General features: G+C 43.9%; 1 protein-coding gene across 1 annotated transcript; it reads left to right on the forward strand.

Annotated features, from left to right (window-relative positions):
* Positions 1–1,255: 1,255 nt before the first annotated feature.
* On the forward strand, positions 1,256–21,445 carry Rbm18 (RNA binding motif protein 18). The gene is made up of 6 exons (XM_032903172.1): positions 1,256–1,588; positions 4,647–4,775; positions 11,813–11,939; positions 14,765–14,851; positions 16,524–16,609; positions 19,539–21,445. Exons 2-6 carry the CDS (start codon positions 4,663–4,665, stop codon positions 19,696–19,698), a joined length of 573 nt encoding a protein of 190 aa, XP_032759063.1. The 5' UTR covers positions 1,256–1,588; positions 4,647–4,662; the 3' UTR covers positions 19,699–21,445.
* Positions 21,446–23,128: the final 1,683 nt, after the last annotated feature.

A 23,128-nucleotide genomic window follows, 5' to 3' on the forward strand; every position in this document is an offset into this window, starting at 1 on the left:
CTCACCTTAAGACTAGAAGACCTGGATTCCAATATCCCCACCTCATCAATCCCTATCACATGCAACTGTGGAATTCACAACCACCTATATCCAAAGAGCATGGATCACCGCTCTACCGAGGATGAGAACTATAGTAAATCATTTCTCCTAGTTTGGTTTTGTAACCTCTGCCATTAACTGAAGGAATCAGATCAAGTTTCCTGACTTTCCCATGACGAGTTCTCCAAGATTCTGGGAAATACATTGGAATGTGGTCAAGAGAAAGCACTGCCTATTGGATCCACCCTCTGTGGTGGAACCACCCCCTAGATGAAGGCCTTTCCCGGGAAGAGATGAAGACCCTTACAGAGGAAGGTCGAGGTAGAGGTTGAACCCTCCTCAAACACTAAGAAAATGTAAAGGCCAAGATCCAAGATAAGGAAGGAATTCCTTCTGATCAGCAGAGAGGCTAATCTTTGCTGGTAAGCAGCTGGGAGATGGCCATATTTTGTAACATTCAAAAGGAGTCCACCCTTTCTCCTGTGCTGAGACTTCATGGTGGTCTTGAGAAAAGGATAAAGTCTTACACCACAGACAAGAATAAGTGTAAGAGAAAGCTTAAGCTGGTTGTGCTGAAATATTATGAAGTGGATGAAAAATGGCAAAATCAGTCGACTTCGTTGAGTGTCCTTCTGATCAACATGGTGCTAGAGTGTTCAAGGCTAGTCGCTTTGACAGACATTACTGTGTCAAGTGTTGGCTGACTTACTGCTTCAACAATCCAGAAGACAAGGAGTTGTGTGTAAGTTAATAAAAACACAGAAATGGGAAAAAAGAAATGGGCCTAGGCCAGAGTCCTGCTTCTAGTGCTTCCTAAGTATGTGATCTTAATGCCAGAGTCACGGGAATGTTGAAGCACCATCGAAATGACAACTGTTTGCCCACAGGACGGCAGAATGACGATTTTAAAAGCCCAGGCGTTGGACTCAGGCCTGGGTAGAATTCAAACTCCATCACTTGGGAGCTGCGCGACCTTGGTAGACACCGCTTGAGTTTTTGTTTCTTCATCATCGGGAATAATTACACCTCCGTGTGTAGGGCTGTTTGGAAAAGGCATTATTCCTGTCAGGTGACGTCTTAAACATCAGGAACTAATTACAAGTTCCCTGGCAAGGCTCTAAATGTCGGCTGAGTGACACGAGCTCCGCCCCACCCTTGAGAGCATAGAAGTCCCGCCCCCGGTTTTAAGGTCGAGCCGAACTCTGCAGAACCAGTCACGGATGGTATCCTTAGCCCCACGAGGTCCCTCCGAGGTCCTAGAAAAAGTGTCACCGGTATCTGGATCCCGCCCACTCCTTGAGAGCCCCCCTCGAGGCCACTCACCAGCTACAGCCGGGATTATAGAGAAACACACGCGGGACAGCGGAGGCGGAGGTGCGGGCGTCATGACGTCACGGGCTGGCGCGGCGGCGCAGGCGTAGCGCGTCACGGGCGGCCGGGCGGCGAGCGGTGTTTCGGCAGAGGTAACCTCACGTCCCTCGCTCGGACCCCAGCGTCGGAAGCTGCTTTCAGGGCATGAGCTGAGAGGGCACGGCTCCGAGGCTAGCGGGTGAGTACCCGAAGCTCAGCACCATCCTGGCCACGGGGGCCTTGGCGAAGACTGCCCTCACCCGCAGGCTTCTAGGCCCCGCCCCGGATTGTCCTGTATCTGGCCGGAAATAACAATTCCATTAGTGACTTCGCTGCCAGGAATCGGGAAACCCTGGTTGCTGGCCTGACCCTGTGATTAGCGTGTAGGAATAAGCGACCCCAGAGCCCTCCAGAGCCCTCCTGACTTCTAGAGTTGATACATCTCAGCTGGGAGGAATAGATTGGCATTTTATGAACTTGTTAGTCTTAAGGAGTTGTCGCCTTTGCAGTCCCCAAACGACTTGATAGTCATATACTTACTAGACTTTACTGTTTCTCAAAAACTCATGGCCTGAGCTGGCACATGTATATTCTTATTTAAAATGACCACGTGATGCAGGAACAATTGTCTCCACCTGTGGAAAGATGAGACTTGACTTTGTTTCATTCATTCTCCAAGAAAATAGTACCAACTCTGAGCCAGGCAGTGTACTGTATCCTGGGTAAAGAACCATGATCAAGGCCCTGTGCTGTAGGGGTTTTTATTATTTTAGAAGAATAGGCAAAAAGTAAATTACCCAATGTATTCACATTATATGGGAAGGGGGAAGTGGCAGGGACAGAGAATGTGAGGACGATAACCTAAGGGAGGGACTGTTATTGAAGCCACAATTATTGAAAAAGTCCATTTTGAGTCCAGGTCTCTCTAGCCCCAGGTCTTGTATTCTTCCTATTGAAACATGGCCTCTTTGGCATTTTTAAGTATCTTTTGGTGTTACAGTTGCTTTTAGACATGAGAACATCATGTTCTAGCATTCAGATCCAACTTTTCTCTGTCTAAAATAGTGCAGCCCCTAGTCACATCCCCCTTCTCAGTGTTGCATGAGCTCTCAGCGTGGTTCTGAAGGCTTCAGGGGTAGAACTTGGCAGAAGTACTACCATAATGAGATACTGTCCTCATAAGGGAACTGAACTGGCCTTGTTAAATGATAGTATCTGTCTCAGTATCTGTCATTAATTACTTCAATCAATATTTTCCTTTTCTTTCTTTTTTAAATTTAGTTCTCTTTCCCTTTCAAAAATTTCTGAGAATAGGGAATATTTTGTACAAGGCTGAGCTTGAGGCACTTCTAGATACAGAAGATAAACGTTTTGGTTTTAGGGTTTTTTTTTGTTTTGTTTTGTTTTTTTAAGTCTTTGTTTTCCTAGCAGGGAGGTCTGTAGTCTGGTATAGGCAGCTATCTTCCCTGTCCCGTTCTCTTTTCTTTATCATATTGTATATTTATTAAAATTTAATTTTTCATCTGTAAACTCATTTTTTTTCCTTCTCAGCAACCTTAACTAATAAGGAAAGAAGGATGTATCTTTACAGATCTTTCAGATTTATTTACTCTGTGTGTATGAGCCTTTTGCCTGCATCTGTGTATGTATGTGCACGGCGTGTATACAGAGTTTCATCTCCCAGAACTGCAGGTAGTAAGCCATCAAGTGGGTGCTCTGAACTGAATTCCTGGGTCCTCTGCAAGAGCTCTTAACTGCTGAGTCATCTCTCCAGCCCCTCAGAGCTTACTTTAAAACATGAAGAAACTGGGCCAGCAAGACGGCTGAGCTTCCCATATAACCCAGACAGCCTTAGTCCAATCTCTAGGATCCAAGTAAAAGTGGAAAGAGAACCAGCTCTTGAAAGTTGTCTTCTGACTGCTGTCTGTGCTACATGATAGCCCAGCCCCCTCCCCTACCCCATGATAATAAAGTAAGAACAAGGAAAGTGGGGTACCAAGAAAAATAACTTCCGGTGGAAATGGGACAATTTATAACGAAGTCTTCTGGCTCCAGGCTTTTTGCAGTATCCATTACCACCTCCATCACAGTCCTTTCTGTGAGGTGAGATGCTTCAGGAATGAAGACCAATAATAATTTATCAGACTTTTTTTTTTTAAGATTTGTTTATTTTATGAGTACACTGTAGCTGTCTTCAGACACACCAGAAGAGGGCATCAGATCCCATTACAGATGGTTGTGAGCCACCATGTGGCTGCTGGGAATTGAACTCAGGACCTCTGGAAGAGCAGTCAATGCTCTTAACCGCTGAGCCATCTCTTCAGCCCAGTCTATCTTATCAGTCTTGAATACTTCTAAGAAGCGTGGTTCTGAAGGCTTCAGGGGTAGAACTTGGCAGAGCTACATACCTTAATGAGATACTGTCCTCATAAGGGAACTGAACTGCAGTTGTTAGACAGCTTGCCACAGTTACACAAAGGAAGCAGATGGTGAACTGTAATAACTGAGGAGAACCATCTCTTGTTACTACCCAAACAGTAAACTCGATCAATAGCTAATATAGACTACTTACTGTTGTTAAATAGTGACTTTTTATGTATGCAGTCCTCACAACTGTCCTATCAAATAAGAACGATTGCCTCTAATTTTACATTTGAGGAAATTGGGGGCCTATAAAATTTAGATAATTAGCTAAGTCACACACCTGCTTTCCTATCCATTCACCTCTAACTCCAGACTCTGGTCCTGTTTTTTTGTGCCACCTGCTCCCTGTACTTTGTGTTGCTCCAAGAAGAGCAAGAATATAACCTGCTCTTCTATGTCTGTTGCCTTCAGCACCATCGAGACTGTTTTCCTTTTTTCCTGCAGTGTTATGTGGTGATAGAGCCTTTGGCCTCCTGCATCAGTCAGGGAGACTTAAGACTCTCCACATAGGGGTTGGGGATTTAGCTCAGTGGTAGAGCGCTTGCCTAGGAAGCGCAAGGCCCTGGGTTCGGTCCCCAGCTCCGAAAAAAAAAAGGAAAAAAAAAAAAAGACTCTCCACACAACAGTACCTCTTTATCCTAAAAGGTAGCTCTGGCTGTCAGAAGTGCTGTCCCAAGGCAGCTGGTCCAGGGCCCCAGTGAGGGAGTAGCAGGCCTTTAAAAGACTGCCCAGAGAGCATGTCTTCCTTGCATATATATTTGGATTACATGTGAGGTCTCATGTTCACACAAAATTGTTTTATTCTCCTGCCTGAACGTTCACATCGCCTTTAGTATTTTTTAGAGATTGATGGAAGCAGAAACCAAAACTCTTCCCCTGGAGAATGCATCCATCCTTTCAGAGGGCTCTCTACAAGAAGGACACCGATTATGGATTGGCAACCTGGATCCCAAAATCACAGAGTAAGTCCATTCGTTATGTGCAGAGAGATTCGGCATCTGCTGTGGATGCTCCGGAGCCTTTTCAGAGCAGTGGTAGCATCTCCATCCCTTCATTTGTGTTGGAAGTTTTCTCTGAAGGGGATATGATGCTGTGCTTAGCCTGTTCCCATTTTCCATACAACTGTGAGGACCCAGCTTTGCGTTTCCTCCGAGCATAAGCCTCTTTCTTCCTAGTCAACACAGAGTGGGACTCTGTACCAACTGTTCAACTCTGTCCCAGCATTTCTAGAGAATCACTGTAGAACCAACTCTGTCCCAGCATTTCTAGAGAATCACTGTAGAACCAACCTGAGGCATATTTTGTCTCTCAAATGGAAGAACAAGAAATCGTCTTGATATCTTTGAAGATTTATTTCTTTTATGTATGTGAGCACACCATCGCTGTCTTCAGACACACCAGAAAAGGATGCCAGATTCCATTACAGTTGGTTGTGAGCCACCATGTGGTTGCTGGGAATTGAACTCAGGACCTCCGGTAGAGCAGGCAATGCTCTTGACTCTCCAGCCCGTCTTGATATCTTTGTGCATAAGCGTATGAGCCCCACTTAACCGATGGAAGCGAGCAGCCACGGAACCATAGACAGTGAGTGGGAAGGCATCTCAGAGATCACCCTTTGGTTTTCACTCATTCACTAAATGGTTGGAGTGCCTGTTGGGTGCCCAGCACCATGCCAAACAGTTTAAACAGGCTCTATGGGTCATGATCACTTGGGGCCCTGACACCATCAACCCTCTTTCTCCACAATAAAGAAAATGAGGCTCTAAGAGGCGAATTACCTTGCCCAAGATCACATTACTAATTGAATTCAGAGTCTCACTCCCACTCATTTCATCAGACCCATTGCAGTGAAAAGGAATGTCTTGGCAGAGAATTACTAGGTCCATGGGGGCAGGAGGAGTGAGGGTGCCGGTGTCAGTGGTGGCAGAATTGTGAGGAGTAAGTAGACTGTCTACGTGGAGTCAGTGCTTAAAGCAAGCACGGAATAAACCAACAGTCCTGGAATTATTCCTAGAGTAGGGCTAAGTAAACACAAAGGTTTTGAGAAAGGAACCCTTTCATTTGAGTCTGAGATGAGAGGAGGTGTATTTAAGGATTGGGGTTAGGAAAGAGGAAAAGAGATGTAATTTTACTTCACAACACAGAATTTCGCTCCTAAACCTGCACTGGGCCCAGTCAGATGAACGTAGGTCTCATTGGGTATAAATTTCAGTGATACTGAGGATGCCTTATCTTCATGTCCTGTCGCTGTGGTCATGGGAACACGAGTGTGGTTGTATTTATTACCATCCTTTCTTGTGGATGTGAGAATCAGCTCTTCATTAATGTCTGTTCATGTCAATTTTTCCATCATCTAAAATGCGGGCTCTACAGGGATGCTCCCCAGAATGGTTTCCATTCCCACCTCTCCTTGTCTGGATGGAAATCTAAAGCATGGAAACAGTGCCAGCCATGTTGGCTGCAGCTCTCTGTAATGAGGCTCCTGTGCTGCTCCTGTCCTGCTTCTCATCGAAGGCTCACAGGGCATCTGCCCTGGGGCTTGTGTCAGAATGAGCGTATGACTGTAGTCCTGAATTACGTCTTTAACAGGAACACTGGATTGAGACTTTCCCACGTTTCAGTCAAAGGCAGATACTAAATGCCAACTGTGTGTCAGGGCCTTGCTGGCTAAAAATGCTTTGCTGTGCTGTACCCGTAGTATCCCTATTTCTCTATTGCCAAAACAGTTTTCTCTATCTTCCTTCTTTGGTTTCCATACCTTGAAATGATTTGTCCTAAAGAAACTGATTTGTTATATCATTTATCTTCAAAAACACAGCTTCGGATCAGAGCTCACGTACGGTTCACTCACATGAAAGCTTAGTATCACTTTGCTGGATTTCATGAGTCTTGTGGAAACAGTATTTCCTTCAAGTTGTTCAAGGACCTGAACTTTTAGATCCTCCAAGGGCAGAAAATAGTGAACCCAGTTAAGTAACAGTCGCTCCCCAGCAGTGAGGGCATATGAACACCGGGAACTTGTGTTGTCAGTTGAATCCAAAGCTCTAATCTTCTAGTGACTCGAAAGGGGAGTTTGCAGAATATCTTCCAGTTTTGCCCATTAAGTTACCCAACCGAAAACTGCTGCCATTTCCTCTTCATCAGATCCTTACGTCTCTTTCATATGCCTGTATCCCAGCTCCTTAACCTTATTTCTTAATTTTTCAGAACTTGCTTTGAGTGTTTGTCCTTTAAAAATATTCTCTTGCTCTTTTCAGTCAACTGCCAGGACTAGTCACAAGGCTATCTAATACAGTGGTGGGCGGTGGGAGGGGGAGGGGGGTTTTATACAAAGGGTTTTTTGGCTGCATGTATGCCTGGTACACCACGTGTATGTCTAGTGTCCTGGGAGAGCAGGGGAGAGCAGAAGAGAGCATCAGATTCCCTGGAGGAAATAAAGTTACAGGTGGTTGTGAGCTGCTGGGAGTAGAATCCAGGTCCTCTGGAAGAGCAGCCATTCTCTGAACCACTGGACCATCTCTCCAGCCTTGATGGTAGATACTTTTCAAACAGCATTGAAAAATGCTGTCTGTCATTCATTTTCCCCACATTTTTTTTAATCATTAGTTCTGGTTGCCCTGTGTATATCTGTGTCTTTTGGTTATTAATCTGGGTTCTTCTCAAGTTATATTAGGACATCCTTGAGTGTTTTCAAGAATATGACAGTCTGGCACTCAAACATTATGCTGTTTGTGCTCATGGTGATTGATTCCTTATACACAGTTCAGCTACCTAAACTCTTGGGTCATGTTCTTCTTTGTTCGATACAATGAACATACATGAATAACTAGGATACAACCACTCCCAAATGTTGCTGTATTATAAGATAGAGCTTATGTGAACATAGCATCTTACTGTTTCACGACTATGCTGTATGCCAGAGGCATTCACGTGACTAAGTGGCTCTTGAGTGAGTGATGGGCACCTATTCTTACAGCAGTAGTCAAACCTGAATCCCACTAATTCCCCCTGTGTTCCAGTTCCCCGGCTTCTTTGTAAGTCAGGGTTTTGTAAAGTGAGAATGTTCAACTGAATAACAGAAACATTTCCTCTAACTCACACTCTATGAAGTCCTCTTATTTTACCTCATAACAGCCTAGATGAGTGGAACAGATTAGCCATTCTTTATAGGAAAAGGAAAGTTATACAAGTTGGCTCAATTTACAAAGCAGTTTATGATAGCCCTAGCTTCCTCCTCCTAGTTAACTGCACCTTTACTCAGATGTTCTAGTAGTCAGAGCAACTGAATAATCACGACCTAAAGCATCCTGTTTTGAATTTAAACATGTGGAAACTTCTAAATTACTGTGAGACCTGAACTATAAGCTTAGAACATTACCTATAAATATCACCAATACTTTTAGCAGGGAAGCCAAAAAGTTAGTATCTCGGATGTTGATTGGCATTCTGTACTTAGGGCTGACTTTCTTATTCAAAATTAAATGTGCTCTATGAAATCAGAAAGTAACTTTTGCATTGTATGTAAGAGTGAGAGAGAACATCAGTAGAAATTTTAACAGTGTTTTCTAAGCAGAGGGGACACTGTCGAATGTATGTAAGTCGGGGTTAAGAAAGAAGGCTCCATATAAACAGATCCAAAAGGACCTTTTGGCCTTAGGCAAGAATGAGTACCAAATGGTAATGAAGGCAGTTGGATAGGCAGAATACTGTCAGGTGACGCTGGGCTCTTTAAATTGTATTCAGACAAGTGAAGTTCATGTAGAGTGCCCTGAGGATTTTAACAAGAACCTGATATCAAGGCGGTGATGTTTTAGTGGGGATTCAGCTGCACTTGTGCAAGGTAGGTTAGAAGGGCCAAGACTGAGGGTGCAGATGAGTTGGAGGATAGTGTGGACAGTAAACTTGGAGATTGACGGGTGAGTCTGAGATGTGAAAACAGAATGGAAGAGAGGAGAGGAAAGAGATTCTGAAGGGTGTTGCTTTTTCATTTATAACACTAGGGCTCCAACTCAGCCTCAGCCGCAGAGAGGTCTTGCCTGGGCAGTGTGAACAGCTCAAGTGCCTACTGACCATAGAGTAGTGGTAACGAAGTCAGTTTGCAGCACAGTGAGTAAACTTAAAGGCCAAGAGGTAGAGAGCCACCAGGTGCAGTTGTCCTTGTGGTGCTGACTTTCGGGGATTAACTGGGTAAACCAGGACTCACTGCAAGCAGACGCACGAGCCGGTAGCAGCAGTTGCTTCCCTTACTCTCTTGCCTTCCCATATTCTTCCTTCATAGTCCGTGACTGGCGTGAAGTGATGTTTGCTGTTTTCTTACTTAAGTCTGAAACAATAAAGCATTTAGTAAGGTGTATAGCACAGGACAAAAAGATTCTCTTCATAGTAATTTCTGTAGACTATAAAGAAAATTTTATCTAAAATCACTATATAGTAAATTTTAAAATCCTAAAGGTCATTTCATTGGCTCTCTGTTGCCTCTCTGTTTCCTATAACCTCAAAACAAAATTTCCTGTATACACATTCCTCAAGACCTGTCCTTCCTCTCTACTCTTCTCCAGACTTAACTTTTCTCATTGCATGGTATTCACTCAGACTAACACTGCATTCAGATGTCCCTCTTTCTTAGGCTTTCCTACACTCCCCACTTCCACCCCCAACCCCGAGTGATTATGCATATATTCCTCTACCCAGCATTGAGGGCCTAGAAGACAGTTCTATCCATCTAGAGGTCCTTGGCACATAGTAGGTATCTGTTTTAGCATTTGTACAGGTGATTGCTTCTGTGCCACCAAGCAGGAAGGCTATTTTAATGACTCATTAAAGAAAGCACTGATTGGGTTACAGAAGTGGGGGGGGGGGACAAGCATACTAATCTCTCTGGAAGGCAGCAGGGTGCACATTTCGTTAAGGGAAGCGAGCCGCTGCTGAGGACTGAGCTCCCATACTCCAGCAGCAGATGAAAGTGCTTGCAGATGTGGAAGCGAGAGGCTTCAGGCTTTTTTCACTATCTGAGCCTGCAGTCCCCATCTCCAGGAAGCAAAGTAGTAAACATTTCATTCCTTTTGTTTCAGTGTTCCGATAATTTCAAGAAATTATCAAACAAGAAAAGAAATCTTAGCGAAGTTGAAAGACACAGACCTAAGCAGATGTTCCTGGAATCTTAAGGTCACACTTCTCAGGCAGCGCGTGTTTGTTAGCTTTACAATGAATAATCTGTTGGCATTTTTTTCCCTGAGTAAATTAAAATTCATTTCCTAGGAAATGCCAATCGCGTTACCTTCCTGCTATTTAGCAGAACGGAGCTAATGAAAAGATAGCTGTGCCATAGTAGCCTTCAAGTTTTGTTTTGTTTTAAATGGATTTGACCCACCATTCTGTGACATTGACATGGTGTGGAGGTTTGAATGGGTGTAGTAAGAACAGGTGTGGCTATGACTTAAAGCCTGTAGGGGAGACAGACTTGCTATAAGCCTGTCCAGATAATCAAGAACAGAGGTTTGAGGTGTCTCCAATCCCCCCTCCCTCCAAGAGTCCAGCATTCTCACTGGGTAATTGAGGTCTCCTGATGGGAGACAGTAATTAAGTACCAGGTCTTCCATTTCAAAGCTAGTCCAAGGACCAGATTACTCTCCACAGTGGGGCTTGGGAGCCTTTCATCCTATCCCAGTACTAGACCTGTATTGTATCTTTCTGCACCTGATTAACTATGATGGACTTGCTTATTGATACCCATCAGTGTCAGATTTAGTGCAATATTTCCTATCTCTGCTTCCCAAAGGAGACCTTGCTCAAGAATATACTTGTGGTGTGTTTCTCCTAGAAAACAATGTGAATATAAATGTGCCTGTGCGGACTTCCCTGACTCCCCGTGAGGTAGAATTCCGAGTAGTAACACATTTAGCATGTGGGCTGATACCTTTTTAGTATCAAGGGGACAGCATTGTTTAGAGAAAGCCTTGACTCCATTTGAATAGCCTAGAGGATGCCAGGAGGAAGGCCAGAGGAAAAGGAAATGGGAGAGCTGTTGGTTTGTCTCACCCTTGCATCGGATGACAGGAAGTCAGAATGGAGATCAGCCATGGCAACCTGCTAAGGCCACATCTGTCTGAACAACCCAAAAGCCTTACAGGAACCAATGTGTGTTACCAGTGGGTCTATAAGAAAGGGAGAAGCAGAATGGCAAAGCAGTAGTTTGGGTGAACCTCTACCTGGAATAAATTCCTTCCTTGACTCTTTAATTTGACCATTTACCAGCGTATATACTGTATTATGGAAACAGGTTGGCTGCTTCACAGAGCTGGCCAGTGTCCCTTACATGGTGAGAGCAGCCTCAGTCTTGTTTGGTTTCCGTGTTGTCCTAATTTCCAGTCACATTTTAAGTTCTGTAAAAGTGCCACTAACTACAGTTTGGATTCTAGCAGAGTCCCTCTCAGTACAGTTTGTGGTTAATGATTAGCTACAAAGTGTAATAGAGAGCTGTTTTGTATGTGTGAATAGGGATGGTTTTGCAACTTTGTTTATTTTTGATACAGAGTAGGCTTGGGGTGTGTGTGTGCATGTGTGTGTGTGTGTGTGTGTGTGTGTGTGTGTGTGTGTGTGTGTGTGTGTGTGTGTTTCTGATGAAGTTACAGATATTCATAAAAGCTATTTCATTGCCAAGAAGTTAAAAAATAAATAAATTGACACTATTTTTGAGTTTTTCTCCAAAAGCAAAACAAACAGTGCTTGTGTGCCAGACAGCTCTTTGTTAGGTGTGGTTCTGGTGTTTGGTATTTTGTGTTGGACAGATGCAGAGGCATGGCCATTCTAGTTCCCATTCCAAATAGAGGCAAACAGTCTCGTTTCCCAAATAAACTAACAGCAGTCTGTAGGAAAGCTTAGGGCATCGGCCAGGGAACCTTTTGCCTGAGGTAAACTACCTCCCTCTTTTATCTTACATTTGAGGCTGAGCAGCCAGCAGCATTCCCTGAGTGAACTCATGGCTCTTCTGTCTCCACAGATACCACCTCCTCAAGCTCCTCCAGAAGTTCGGCAAGGTGAAGCAATTTGATTTCCTCTTCCACAAGTCGGGTGCTTTGGAGGGCCAGCCCCGAGGGTACTGTTTTGTTAACTTTGAGACTAAGCAGGTAATTGAGCTCCTCTACCTCTTACAGTCTGCACTCTGTCGTAATCCGTTCTATATCTCCTGACCACCAGACCTCATGGGCGGGAGTCATGTCTGGTTATTCTCTGTGCGCCTCACTCTGAGCTAAAGGCTGTGTCCTTCACTAGTGAATGTAAGTAGTACAGCCTCACAAACACCCTCTCCCTGGGTTCAAGAGAGTTACAGACTGCTGAGGTACAGATTCAGTGAGACTGCCACAAAAAACAAGGTTTGAGCACTGAGGGTTGCATTCAGCATTGGCCTTACCATACACTACTCGTATTACTCATGTGCATACATAATTTATATACATGTGTACAAAGTGTGTGTGTGTGTGTGTGTGTGTGTGCGCGCGCGCACGTGTGCATGCTTGTGGGTCTCAGTCTCAGAAGTTACATACAAATTTTGTGTGATATTGGGATTAAACCCAAGGCCAGTATGTCTACACCCCCCCCCCCTTTGAGACAACCTCACTATGTAATCCCTCACAGAGTGCTTGCCTCTGCCTCCTCGGAGCTGGAATTAAAGCCATGCTCCATCATGCCTGTCTGAACCCAGGGTTAATATATGCTAGCTAGAGAAGTACCACTGAGATAACCCTGCTCAATAACACATGTTGATCCTCAGTGATCTGTATCATAGATTTGTATATTTCACATGTGACTTGGAGTACAGTTCAGAAGTAAGCAGAAGGTGCAGCGTGGGGTGATGACACTTGTGATCCCAGCAGTCAGGAAGCAGATGCAGGTGGGATCTCTGAATTTGAAGCCAGCCTGGTCTTATATAGTAGTTCTAATCCAGCCAAGGCTACATAGTGAGGCTCTGTCTTTAAAAAAAAAAAATCCTGAATTCTGATGACTGCATAATGTTAAATGGGTTTGTTACCTGAACCCCAGTCGTTAGTTATTTGACTCACCAGCAGTGACTGACTGTATAGGCATGATGGAGTGGGTATTATTATAGCTCTGTGTGCATCCACTGCATTTAGGGAAATGGAATGAATGGCATCACCAGGAGGCATCCATTTTAGCCAGGCGTAGTGCTGAGCTTTATCCTAGTGCTTCATCCCAGCACTCGGGAGGCAGAGGCAGGTGCATCTCTGAGTTCCAGGCCAGCCTGCTCTAGAATGAGTTACAGGACAGCCAGGGCTACGCAGAGAAACCCTGTCTCCAAACAAACAAACCAGGCAAAGGCATAATTGTTGTTAATGTAGTTGCCACAGCTGGGCATGGTTGCACGTGACAGTAAATCCAGCCCTTGGGAGAAGGAGGCAAGGAGACTGAGAGTTGGAGGGCAGCCTGGACTACATAGTAAGGAAAAAAAGATACAGTTGCCAGAAGCAATGAATCAGAGTTACTTCTAAGGTTGCACAGGGCATCATTTATCCTCACCTTTGTCCACTCCTTTTTGGAGCAATTAAAGATTGTTCATGTAATAGCCACTTTTAAGTGTTTATCCTTGATAGAGTGATGAGGGTTCTTGCCAACAACTAAAACCAGAGCTCATGGTAGGGGCATGTAATATTTAAAAACCCTGGCCTAGTAATCAAAACATACTTTATATTCCTGTATTTTTTTTTATTTTTTAGCTTTGATCAAGTCTCTTTTGGCCTCAGTTTTATCTAAAAATGGAGAAGGGTAAGAGGTTCTCTTTTGCAAATTTGGAGAGACTGAGAAATACATAAGTGTAGATGTGACAGCACAGTGAACATATACTATTAAATTTGTGAACTTTGAAACAATGTACAGAGATGGTAATTGTTCTTTTAGAATGCTTATCCCTTGTTGGCCTCTACTGCTGCTGCTGCTACTTTAGAGCTAAAAGAACATTAAGGACATTGTAATCCCACTAGTGAAGCAAAGCATGTCTCCTGTCTTGCTCTGTGTGCTCTGGTGGGGCCTTCTTACAGCCGGTGAGCAGCCAGTGCCTGACACAGTGCATGGTGATGAATGTGCATGGGATAGATGGCTGCTGAGTGCTACAGACTCACTGCTGACACCAGAGCACTGTGCCTCTGTACTCCTCAGCCTCAACACTCCCTGCTGTCAATGTCTTCCTTTCGGGCCTCTTCACCCCTACTGGATGTGAGTTCCACTTAGTTGACTGCCTCATGGATACCAGTGGTTTGTCAGGATGGGAAGGTTTGCTGAGAGTGACTTCTCCAGCTTTAGGCGTTCCTTTTAACCTTGTCGCTGCTATATCTGATGATGAGAGAGTCGGGAGAGTTTGTGCTCTGAAAACCAGGTGCATAGGTTGACTCACAAATACCTCGCTCAGTCTCTTGGATTAGCTCTGCCTTTTCCAGCCTGATTGCTTTCTTATCCTTGAGCTGTAGTCAAGGATATAACTCCATAACTCCTGAGTGAGCACAGGTTCGTGATGTAGTCTGCACACCAGCTAACGCATGTGTGTGTAGGAAGATAGCACCTGAGAGGGCAGTGCTGTCAGCTCACACTGGAGCGCCTCCTCTGCGTCCTGCTTTTCATGCCCTCTAAAGACTCACAGCCACCCCTCGGGAACGAGTAGTAGTGACCATATTTTACAGCTGTCAAATGCAGAGACTTTAAGTACCTGCAAACCCTGCACTGCCAACAAGTGACAGAGGATTTGAAATCTTATTTCGTTTTTAAAATTCAAGATGTTATTGTTGTTTGACCATTTGAAATTATAAGCCAAGTTGAATTATAAGTCCAGTTACCAAAAGCAATTTGGTTAGAAACCCAGCTATCGAAACTTACTGAGGCCCTGTGAGAGTACAGGTAACTAAGTGTTTGAATTTCTGACTGACTCTTGTCCTGTCTTGGACAGGAAGCAGAACAAGCCATCCAGTGTCTCAATGGCAAGCTGGCGCTGTCTAAGAAGCTGGTTGTGCGATGGGCCCATGCTCAGGTCAAGGTGAGTGTAAGGGAGACAGACACAAAGCACCCACCCTGGCTGAGTCTCTGATGAGTAGCCCAGCTCTCCATTACGTGCGGCCTGTTTGTGCCACAGCCGTGCTTTGCTCTCCTCCACTCGAATTGACCATGTGTCTCGCCAGACTTTTCTTTTGAAAGCTGTTGGAGAGGAAGCAAGTTCCCTCATTGTTTCTCTGCACATGCTCACAGGTCCTGCTGTGATTGATTTTTGCACGTGGCTTATGTGTACACTGAAGCCTCTGTCTTTTTTTTTTAATGGGAATTGTTCTTGGGGTGGGGAGTCTATGACTCTTCCCAGCCTCACATCTCTAAGGAGAGTTCCCATGTATTTATTGTTCTAAACACTTGAGAAGTGGGTAGGCTCTTTGTGCTTAAAGCACTGTTGTCCCTCTCCTGCAGAGGTTGGGAGAATGACTAGAGTGTGGATTTGTGGAACTTTGCAGGGTCTGTATGGCTCAAGGCCTTGAAAAGTGGCACACTGCCCTGTCCACTTTATAGTTGGTCTCTTGAGGAAAGCTGTAAAAGCTGTGGCCATTTTTTTTAAGGTATTCTAACCAGGCTGTAGTGGCACACGCTTTAATCCCAGCACATGGAAGGCAAAGGCAGGTGGATTTCTGTGAGTTCAAGGCCAGCTTAGTCTACAGGGCAAATTCCAGGACAGCTTGGCCTACACAAAGAAACTCTGTTTTACAAAAACCAAAACAAACAAGCAAAAAGGTATTCTGTTCCAGCTGGCACGCAAGTGGTAAGGGGTGGACTCCAGCAGTCCCAACAGACAGCCCTTGCTGCAAATCTGCCAGCAGACGGACTTGCAGCTGTCAGAGCTGGAGCGTCTGCTTTTAGCTAGATGAGCCCAGGTTCTGATCTGAGCCGTGCTGCCTGCTTCCTAGCACACTTCCCCATAAGAACTCAGAGTAAATTGACATCTGAGTAACATGTCCCTGCTGAAAAGCAGGCTGTATAAGCTGTGAGGCCTGTGCACATCCCAGGTTGAGATGGGACAGGCACCCTCGGTGTCTCAACTAAGTTTCTCATCCTGCATCTCAGGAAGAGGCAAGCAGGAGAAATCACCCTTCATCCTGTCTTTCATATGAAATCTCTACCTCGTGGTTTCTTTTCTGACCAGAGGCTCCTGATTGCTCTCAGTGCCATACTCTTCACAACAAGTACATAATTATTTGACATCAAATTAAACTCCTTTCCTCTGTCCAACATGGAGCGTTGTTACTACTCCTCTTCTCCAGCAGGCCGATTAAGCGTTGAGTATTATACTTGTTACTTTACAGAATCCAGCAGAATTTTAAAGTGATTTGAATAAACCAATACTGTAAGAAGCATTATATGGCAGATTTAAGACTGTGAGAGGGCAGGCAGCCCTGCTGTGCATTTGTACGTCTGTGAGTTTGAGCAATGAAGTTCTTAGCTAGGAAATTCCTCCTCTCCCCAAAAAGACTAATGACGAGATAGAAACTTTTTCTGGACTTCTTTTTCTAGGACAAAATTTTGCATTAATATTAAATATAAAACAGGCCTAGGGCTGTCTAGCAATACACTGGTGATAAAATGGATGGAATTGGCATGTTTTACCCGTGTTGGACTTCTGTCAGCTGACTTCTGCCTGGGTGAAGTAATCTACCTTCTGTCCCTTTCAGAGATACGATCATAACAAGAATGATAAGATCCTTCCCATCAGCCTTGAGCCATCCTCAAGCACTGAAGCTACTCAGTCTAACCTCAGGTAAGGCAACATCCAAGCACTGCCAACACTCTGATTACAGTATAGTGAGACTCGACAGGCTCTTAATCTAGAGTAGAACCGCGGATCTGTTGTGTTAAGAGAGATATGTTCAGTGTATATTTCCTCTTTCTCCACACTCCCCCTTCATAATCGTGTACCACCATTCATAGAATTCATTCACTGAAAAAAGAACAGGTTTAATGGCCACACACAGCTCCTTGAGCTAGCGCTAGGAGATAAATCACACACAGCCCTTTACCCTGAAAACAAGCATTCTAATGAGAGCTGTGTCCCTGGCATTTTCGTTATATACTAATTCCTCCCCGACTCTGGCCTCTCCTGTGCTTGCAGACGTTTGATTCTATGTCCCTGCAGCAGCTATAATAGTCTTGTTCCCGTCTACATGGCTTGTCAGCTGCTTCTTTGGAGTTAATTCAAAACAGGGGCACCAAGAGTTGAATAGAGAAGGGGAGTTAAGTGGGTGGGGGAGCAGAAGCAGTTGTGTGTGTGTGGTGTTCAGGGATTTTGTTGGTTTTTGTTTTTTCTTTCTTTGCACTGTAGCTTAGGGAAAAATTTTAACAATAACAGTAACAATAGTTAGGATCTATTGAACTTTCTATAGCAAGAACTATGCTAAATACTTTATTTAGAGTATATACTTTAATACCATAAAAAGTACTTCACATATGGAAAAACCAAAGCTTAGAAAAGTGAAATATTACTGCTCAAACCATGCTCATAACAAAGAAACAAAACCAGAATTTAAAAACAGGCTTGATGGACCATCCTTGACTTATTACTTCAAAATTCCCCAGGTTATAAATGTCAAGATTCCTATTAAAGCCTGTTCAGGACAGCAGAGTGTGTGTGTGAGGGAACACCCATGGCTCAGAAGTCCACAGTTAGACTCAGTCTAACGCAAGATTATAAACTGTGATACCCATTTGGATAGAACCCCAGACAGGAAGGAAACATCTCCTCCCTATACGAGCTGTTCACTGAGCCACACAGAGTTAAAAGCATCTCACTAAACTGCAAGGGGAGGAAGATGGTCTAGAAATTAAATTACATAGGGAAAAAAAACGTGATTTCTTTAGAGTCATTGAGAGCTCATATCCATGTTCTGTCATCCCCATAACATCTAAAGCTCCTCGGTCACAGATTGATCTCCATGGAGATTTTCATAGCCCTCCTATACAACTCTCTAACTTATGCTTGATGCCCTCCCTATTGTAGTAGTGAACATGGCTTTAAGTTTTCCTCTGTACTTGTAGCTTGTTTGCCTAGTAGTTTCCATCTACTTTTAAATTGAGAGTGTTTTGGTCTTCATTTTTCTATTAGAACTGTGCTTCGGTAGAAAACAGTGGTGTTTCCCTATGACTCATGCAGATTGAAGTTTCGCTGTCTCATTAATGGAAGAAAGACCAAATTACATCTCTGTAACACAATGTAATGCACTTAGAAACACAGCGTAGAGCTACTTCTGCTGATAGCACGAATTTCAAAAACTTGCATGTATTTGTGTGGTCCACATGATGTTTGGATACGTGCGTGCAGGGAAAGCATCTGCCTTTTCCCATGTTTGATCCCTTCTAGTTGACTTAGTTTTTAATTGCTCACCCACAAAAATATGTGGGAATGATCAACTGCTGTATGCCATTTGCAGATCTCTAGAAGGCCATGTGAACACTCCTTACCAGCTATAGACCGTTGGCAGCATCAAGAATGAGAAATGGGGAATCTGGTGCAGCACATGACTGCCTGAGTGCAGGGGCCCGAGTCAGAAGTGAATGGTTCACGACTTACGCAGCACCTTCCCTTCATCCTCTCAGTGTCTGCAGAGCTATGCAGCCTCCTCTCTGATGCAGAGGAAAAACAAAGGCCTTTTGACAAAGGCCCAGTTTGTTAGCCTTGTGAACCCTGGGCACGTTAAGCCCCTCTGCATTTATCCCATAAAATCCTGAGGGTAGGTAACCCTTCTTGGGTTATTATAAGGACTAGAAGCAATAAAGTCCTGACACTGCTGGGTGTCTGGCTTGATGTAACATATTTGTTCATAAAAAGAAACTCAGGGCTGTAAATACAGTTCAGAGGTTAAGAACACTAGCTGTTCTTCCAGAGAACATAGGTTCGATTCCCAGCACCTACATGGTGGCTCATAACTATCTGTAACTCCAGTTCTAGGGGATTTGATGTACTCTTCTAGACTCTGGGGGCACCAGACATAAATATATATAAAATATATGTTTTCTTTAAAAAGAGAAAAAAGAATTGATAAGAATTCTTTAAAAAAAATTTTATATTACTCAGTGGTTAGAAAGGTACAGTAGTTGGTATTAGTTAATAACATGGACCTTTGCGCCAGCTTGTATCCACATCTCAACTCTCACTCACAAGCCATGTAACATTTTCGAAACAAGAAATAGAACCTACCTTTAACACCATTGTCGGGCTGCAGAGATGGGTCAACGGTTGTTAAGAGCACTGACTGCTCTTCCAGAGGACCTGAATTCAATTCCCAGCAACCACATGGTAGCTCACAACCATCTGTAATGGGATCCGATGCCCTCTTCTGGTGTGTCTGGAAACAGCTACAATGTACTCATATAAATAAAATAAAATAATAAATTTTAAAAAAAGATGATGGGAAACAACATTGTCAGTCCTGTCTTTTGTTTACTTTCTGATAAGCACTGAGGTACTGCCTAAAGTCTGTGTCTCAGGACTGACTATGTAAGGGCATATGACACGCAAAACTGTGCCTGAGCTTATACTGTAAAAACTTAAGTGGTTTTCTGTTTCGTTTTTCCCATTTTATAATTTTATGTCGTGTTGGCTCCTAACACACGTCAGCATAGGAAGAGGAGAGATGCAGGCATTTTCTGAATGTACCCCAGCCCACTCTGACCCTCTGCTGTGCTTTTTCCAGTGTCACTGCAAAGATAAAAGCCATTGAAGCAAAGCTGAAGATGATGGCAGAGAATCCTGACGCAGAGTACCCAGCAGCGCCTGTTTATTCCTACTTTAAACCGCCTGATAAAAAAAGGACTACTCCGTACTCGAGAACAGCCTGGAAGTCTCGAAGATGATGGTCAGGAATTACAGAGCAGCAGAGGCAAATGTCTGCACCCCCAAGTCCTTAGCCTCTGTACTTTGTAGGTGTGGATGGTAACCAACAGAGCACAGTCTTGTTAGGCCGGTGACGTAGCGCGTTTGGGTGTTCATATGGATGTGTCTTCCCTGAACTATGTGTTGAGTTGAGCATCGTCCAGAATAAATAGGAATGAGTCCAGACTGTGATTTGAACACTGAGACGCTCTAGTTGGCTGCTTTGTTTGGATTTGTAACTCTAGAAACACAGTTGCCAGAGAGAGAAACAAGCATACAAAGTTGTTACTTAAATCAGGAAACTAAATTTATTAACATCCACCAAAAACTTTTGGCATTTTTATGTGTACACATCTCTTCAACATAAACAAAAATAAGGGGAGGGTGGGAAGTGAGAGACATTTTCAGTCGTTTTTAGAACTGTTTGAGAGTGTTCTGTGGAAATCCTTCAGTTTGACTAAAAAGAGAATTCTTGGCAAAAAGCAGCCGACCCTTGAGTGAATGTTGTAGCAATCTGTTTCAGAATTATGCTTCTTATTTCCAAATCTCAATTAGGAAAACGTGGTGTATGTCTTAAAATTGTTTATGTCAACAAAGTGCAGAATCACATTTAGCATTTTATACCACAGCAGATACTCTATTTGAAAATCCAGCCTTTATTCTTTGGCAATCATGGTTTTGAATATGAATGACCTTGCCGTCTATAATACCAATGTTATTACTCACCTGGATTTTAGTACACGTATGCATGAGATTGCTTTATAGCATGAGGTTGTTCCTGTTAGAATTGTATCATGATCAGTCTAAGTAGAAAAGCAGAATTTCTTTGAAAACCTAAAGTTTACTGTATTGGCCGCTCTCAGCCATTGCTCTCTCACAGTTGTGTGGGACTGCAGGAAGCGGCTGAGTGGCCTTGTTGCAGCTGAGAAGGGAAGTGCAGTGAGCAGCAGGAGTCAGCAGCCAGTGCTCAGGCACCAAGACCATAGCAACCACATGGGTTCTGTCCTTTCGCAAGACTGCACAGCCTAAAAGTGAGCGTTATTTTGACAGCATGACAGTTAGATCTCCAGATATCATTGTCTCTTTGGGCACGCTGAATATGGTAGTATAGAGACATACTTAAATGGACAGCCTTGGGAATGTGTTTGTTCAGCTCAGGGCTGACTGCTTTGGTGCCAGGCCTGACAGACTGTTTCATTCGCAGCACCATTCTTCACTGAGCAGATCACTGCTGCTCACCGCAGGTGCCACCCATGATGACTTGGGTTGTAGAGGCTCAAGTCTTCCTGGGGTTAAGACGCTTGACCTCTGGGGTTTCAGAATCCACAGAACTGCTTCAGAGGAATTCTTACTGCTTTTCCCAAGGCCAGTCTTTTTTAGCTATCTTTAGATACTGAATAAGTCCCAGATTTATCAGTTGTGTATATCTGTGATGCAGGAAACTCTTCCGCTTGGGAGCTCGTTCAGGGAAGTGGGAACACCGGCTCCCATTTGTCTGGTGACTTCTTAGAATATAGAATTCACCATTTCATCCTTAAGTTCTCAAAGGGTTGTAGGTGGAGTAGAATTTGATGCCAATAGCCTTCTATTTTTAATAGGAACCTAGAGAATACTTTAGGATTATCTAGAGTTGTTTCTTTAGAATCTAGAACTATTTATTTGTATTTAAACAATGTCTATGATTTGTACCAATTCTTACCCCTTTATGTGAATAAATGCAAGACGGTATCTGTGTGGTCTTCTCGTCTTTCGTCCGTGTTCTGGATCACAGCCCTCTAGCAGCCTGGTTTCCACTCAGGTTGGCCAGTACCTTATGCAGGTGACGTGCTGCTTTCCAGTGCCTCTGTCCAGAAGGCTCCATGGACAGAGTCTCTCCACCCCTCTGCCTGCCTAGCCTTGCCATTTAGAGGTGAGGAAGGGGACTCAGTGGTCTCCTGGCACAGGTGGCAAAGGAAAATGGAAGGCTGAAGTCCCTGCATGTCTCATGAACGTGCCTTCTCTCTAAGTACAAGTTTTCACAGAAAGAATGTGCACATTGTAAATATGCTGAAAGGGCCTAATGAACCTCCCAATTACAGGTGTGAACCCGGGCTAGTAAGAGATCATCTGTACTTTGGAATTATTCTTTGGTTGCTCTTTGTCAAAATCATCTCACTTTTAAGTTTGACTTATTTGAGTGGAGGATTGGTGGGAATACTTAGGTGGGAGTAGAGGATTGGTGGGAATACTTAGGTGGGGTTGGTGGGAATACTTAGGTGGGGGTGGAGGGTTGGTGGGAATACTTAGGTGGGAGTGGAGGGTTGGTGGGCATACTTAGGTGGGAGTGGAGGATTGGTGGGCATACTTAGGTGGGAGTGGAGGGTTGGTGGGAATACTTAGGTGGGAGTGGACAATTAGTGGGCATACTTAGGGGGGAGTGGAAGGCTGACAGGAATACTATGGCGGGAGGAGTGACAGTTCCTCAGACCCACGGCATTACTCTAACCTGTTGGATTTCTGTACTTGGCATCTCAATGTTTGGGGGAAGGGCGACCTAAGGAGACATTACACCAAGCATGTTGTAAATCAGGAAAGCCCTGGTTTTAAGAAGCCTTGCATTCTACAACCCTGTCTCTTGATTTATGGAGGTGAGCAGCCAATTTCCAAATCCATCCATACATCTCTGGTTTGAATACTAGTGTATAAAAGAGCAAGGTATTCTTGCCTTACAAATTAAATGTTAAACATTTCCAGTGTGAAGTCCGTGTGTTCCTAAAATATTTGAACCTCACAAATTGTCCTTGATCCCCCCTCCCCCTTTTTTTTTCTTGCTCCTATCTGGACCGTCTTAAACACATCTTGAATCCGACTACCATTCACCCAACACTTCTGTTTTTGCTCTAAGTCACAACTATTGCAGTGCCTTGCTAACTTTCCCCACCCCACCCCGCCTCCAATGTTGCCCCTGTAGAAAGGATTTGAACTAATAGAGCTGAACACATGTACTAGACAAGCGTTCTTATCTTTGAACTACATACTTAGCCCTTTTCCTGGTTTTCCATTTTGTGAAAGGGTCTCATGCTATAACCCAAGTAGGCCTTGAATTTGTGTCTCAGACCTGAAGCTGACAAATCTCGTCATGAGACCCAACAAGCCTTTTTAAATAATTCTTTTGAAATGTCATTCTTGAGCTACATATAGTAGCATGTATCTGTAGTCATAGCTACCTGAGAAGTAGAACCATTTATGTCCAGCAAGACTTTATTTAAAGTTTGAATAAATAAACAAGTGTTTGATGGCTTTCCATCACGTCTAGAATAAAATCCAAAGATCTATATGGTCCCAAATGACTTAGGCTTAACTACCACCTACCATATGGCCTCTTCCCTGTTGGTCATTGTCTTCAGCCATAGTGGCCTCCCTGTTCCTTTG

The sequence above is a fragment of the Rattus rattus genome, chromosome 5, assembly GCF_011064425.1.
Source record: "Rattus rattus isolate New Zealand chromosome 5, Rrattus_CSIRO_v1, whole genome shotgun sequence".
Classification (NCBI taxonomy): domain Eukaryota; kingdom Metazoa; phylum Chordata; class Mammalia; order Rodentia; family Muridae; genus Rattus; species Rattus rattus.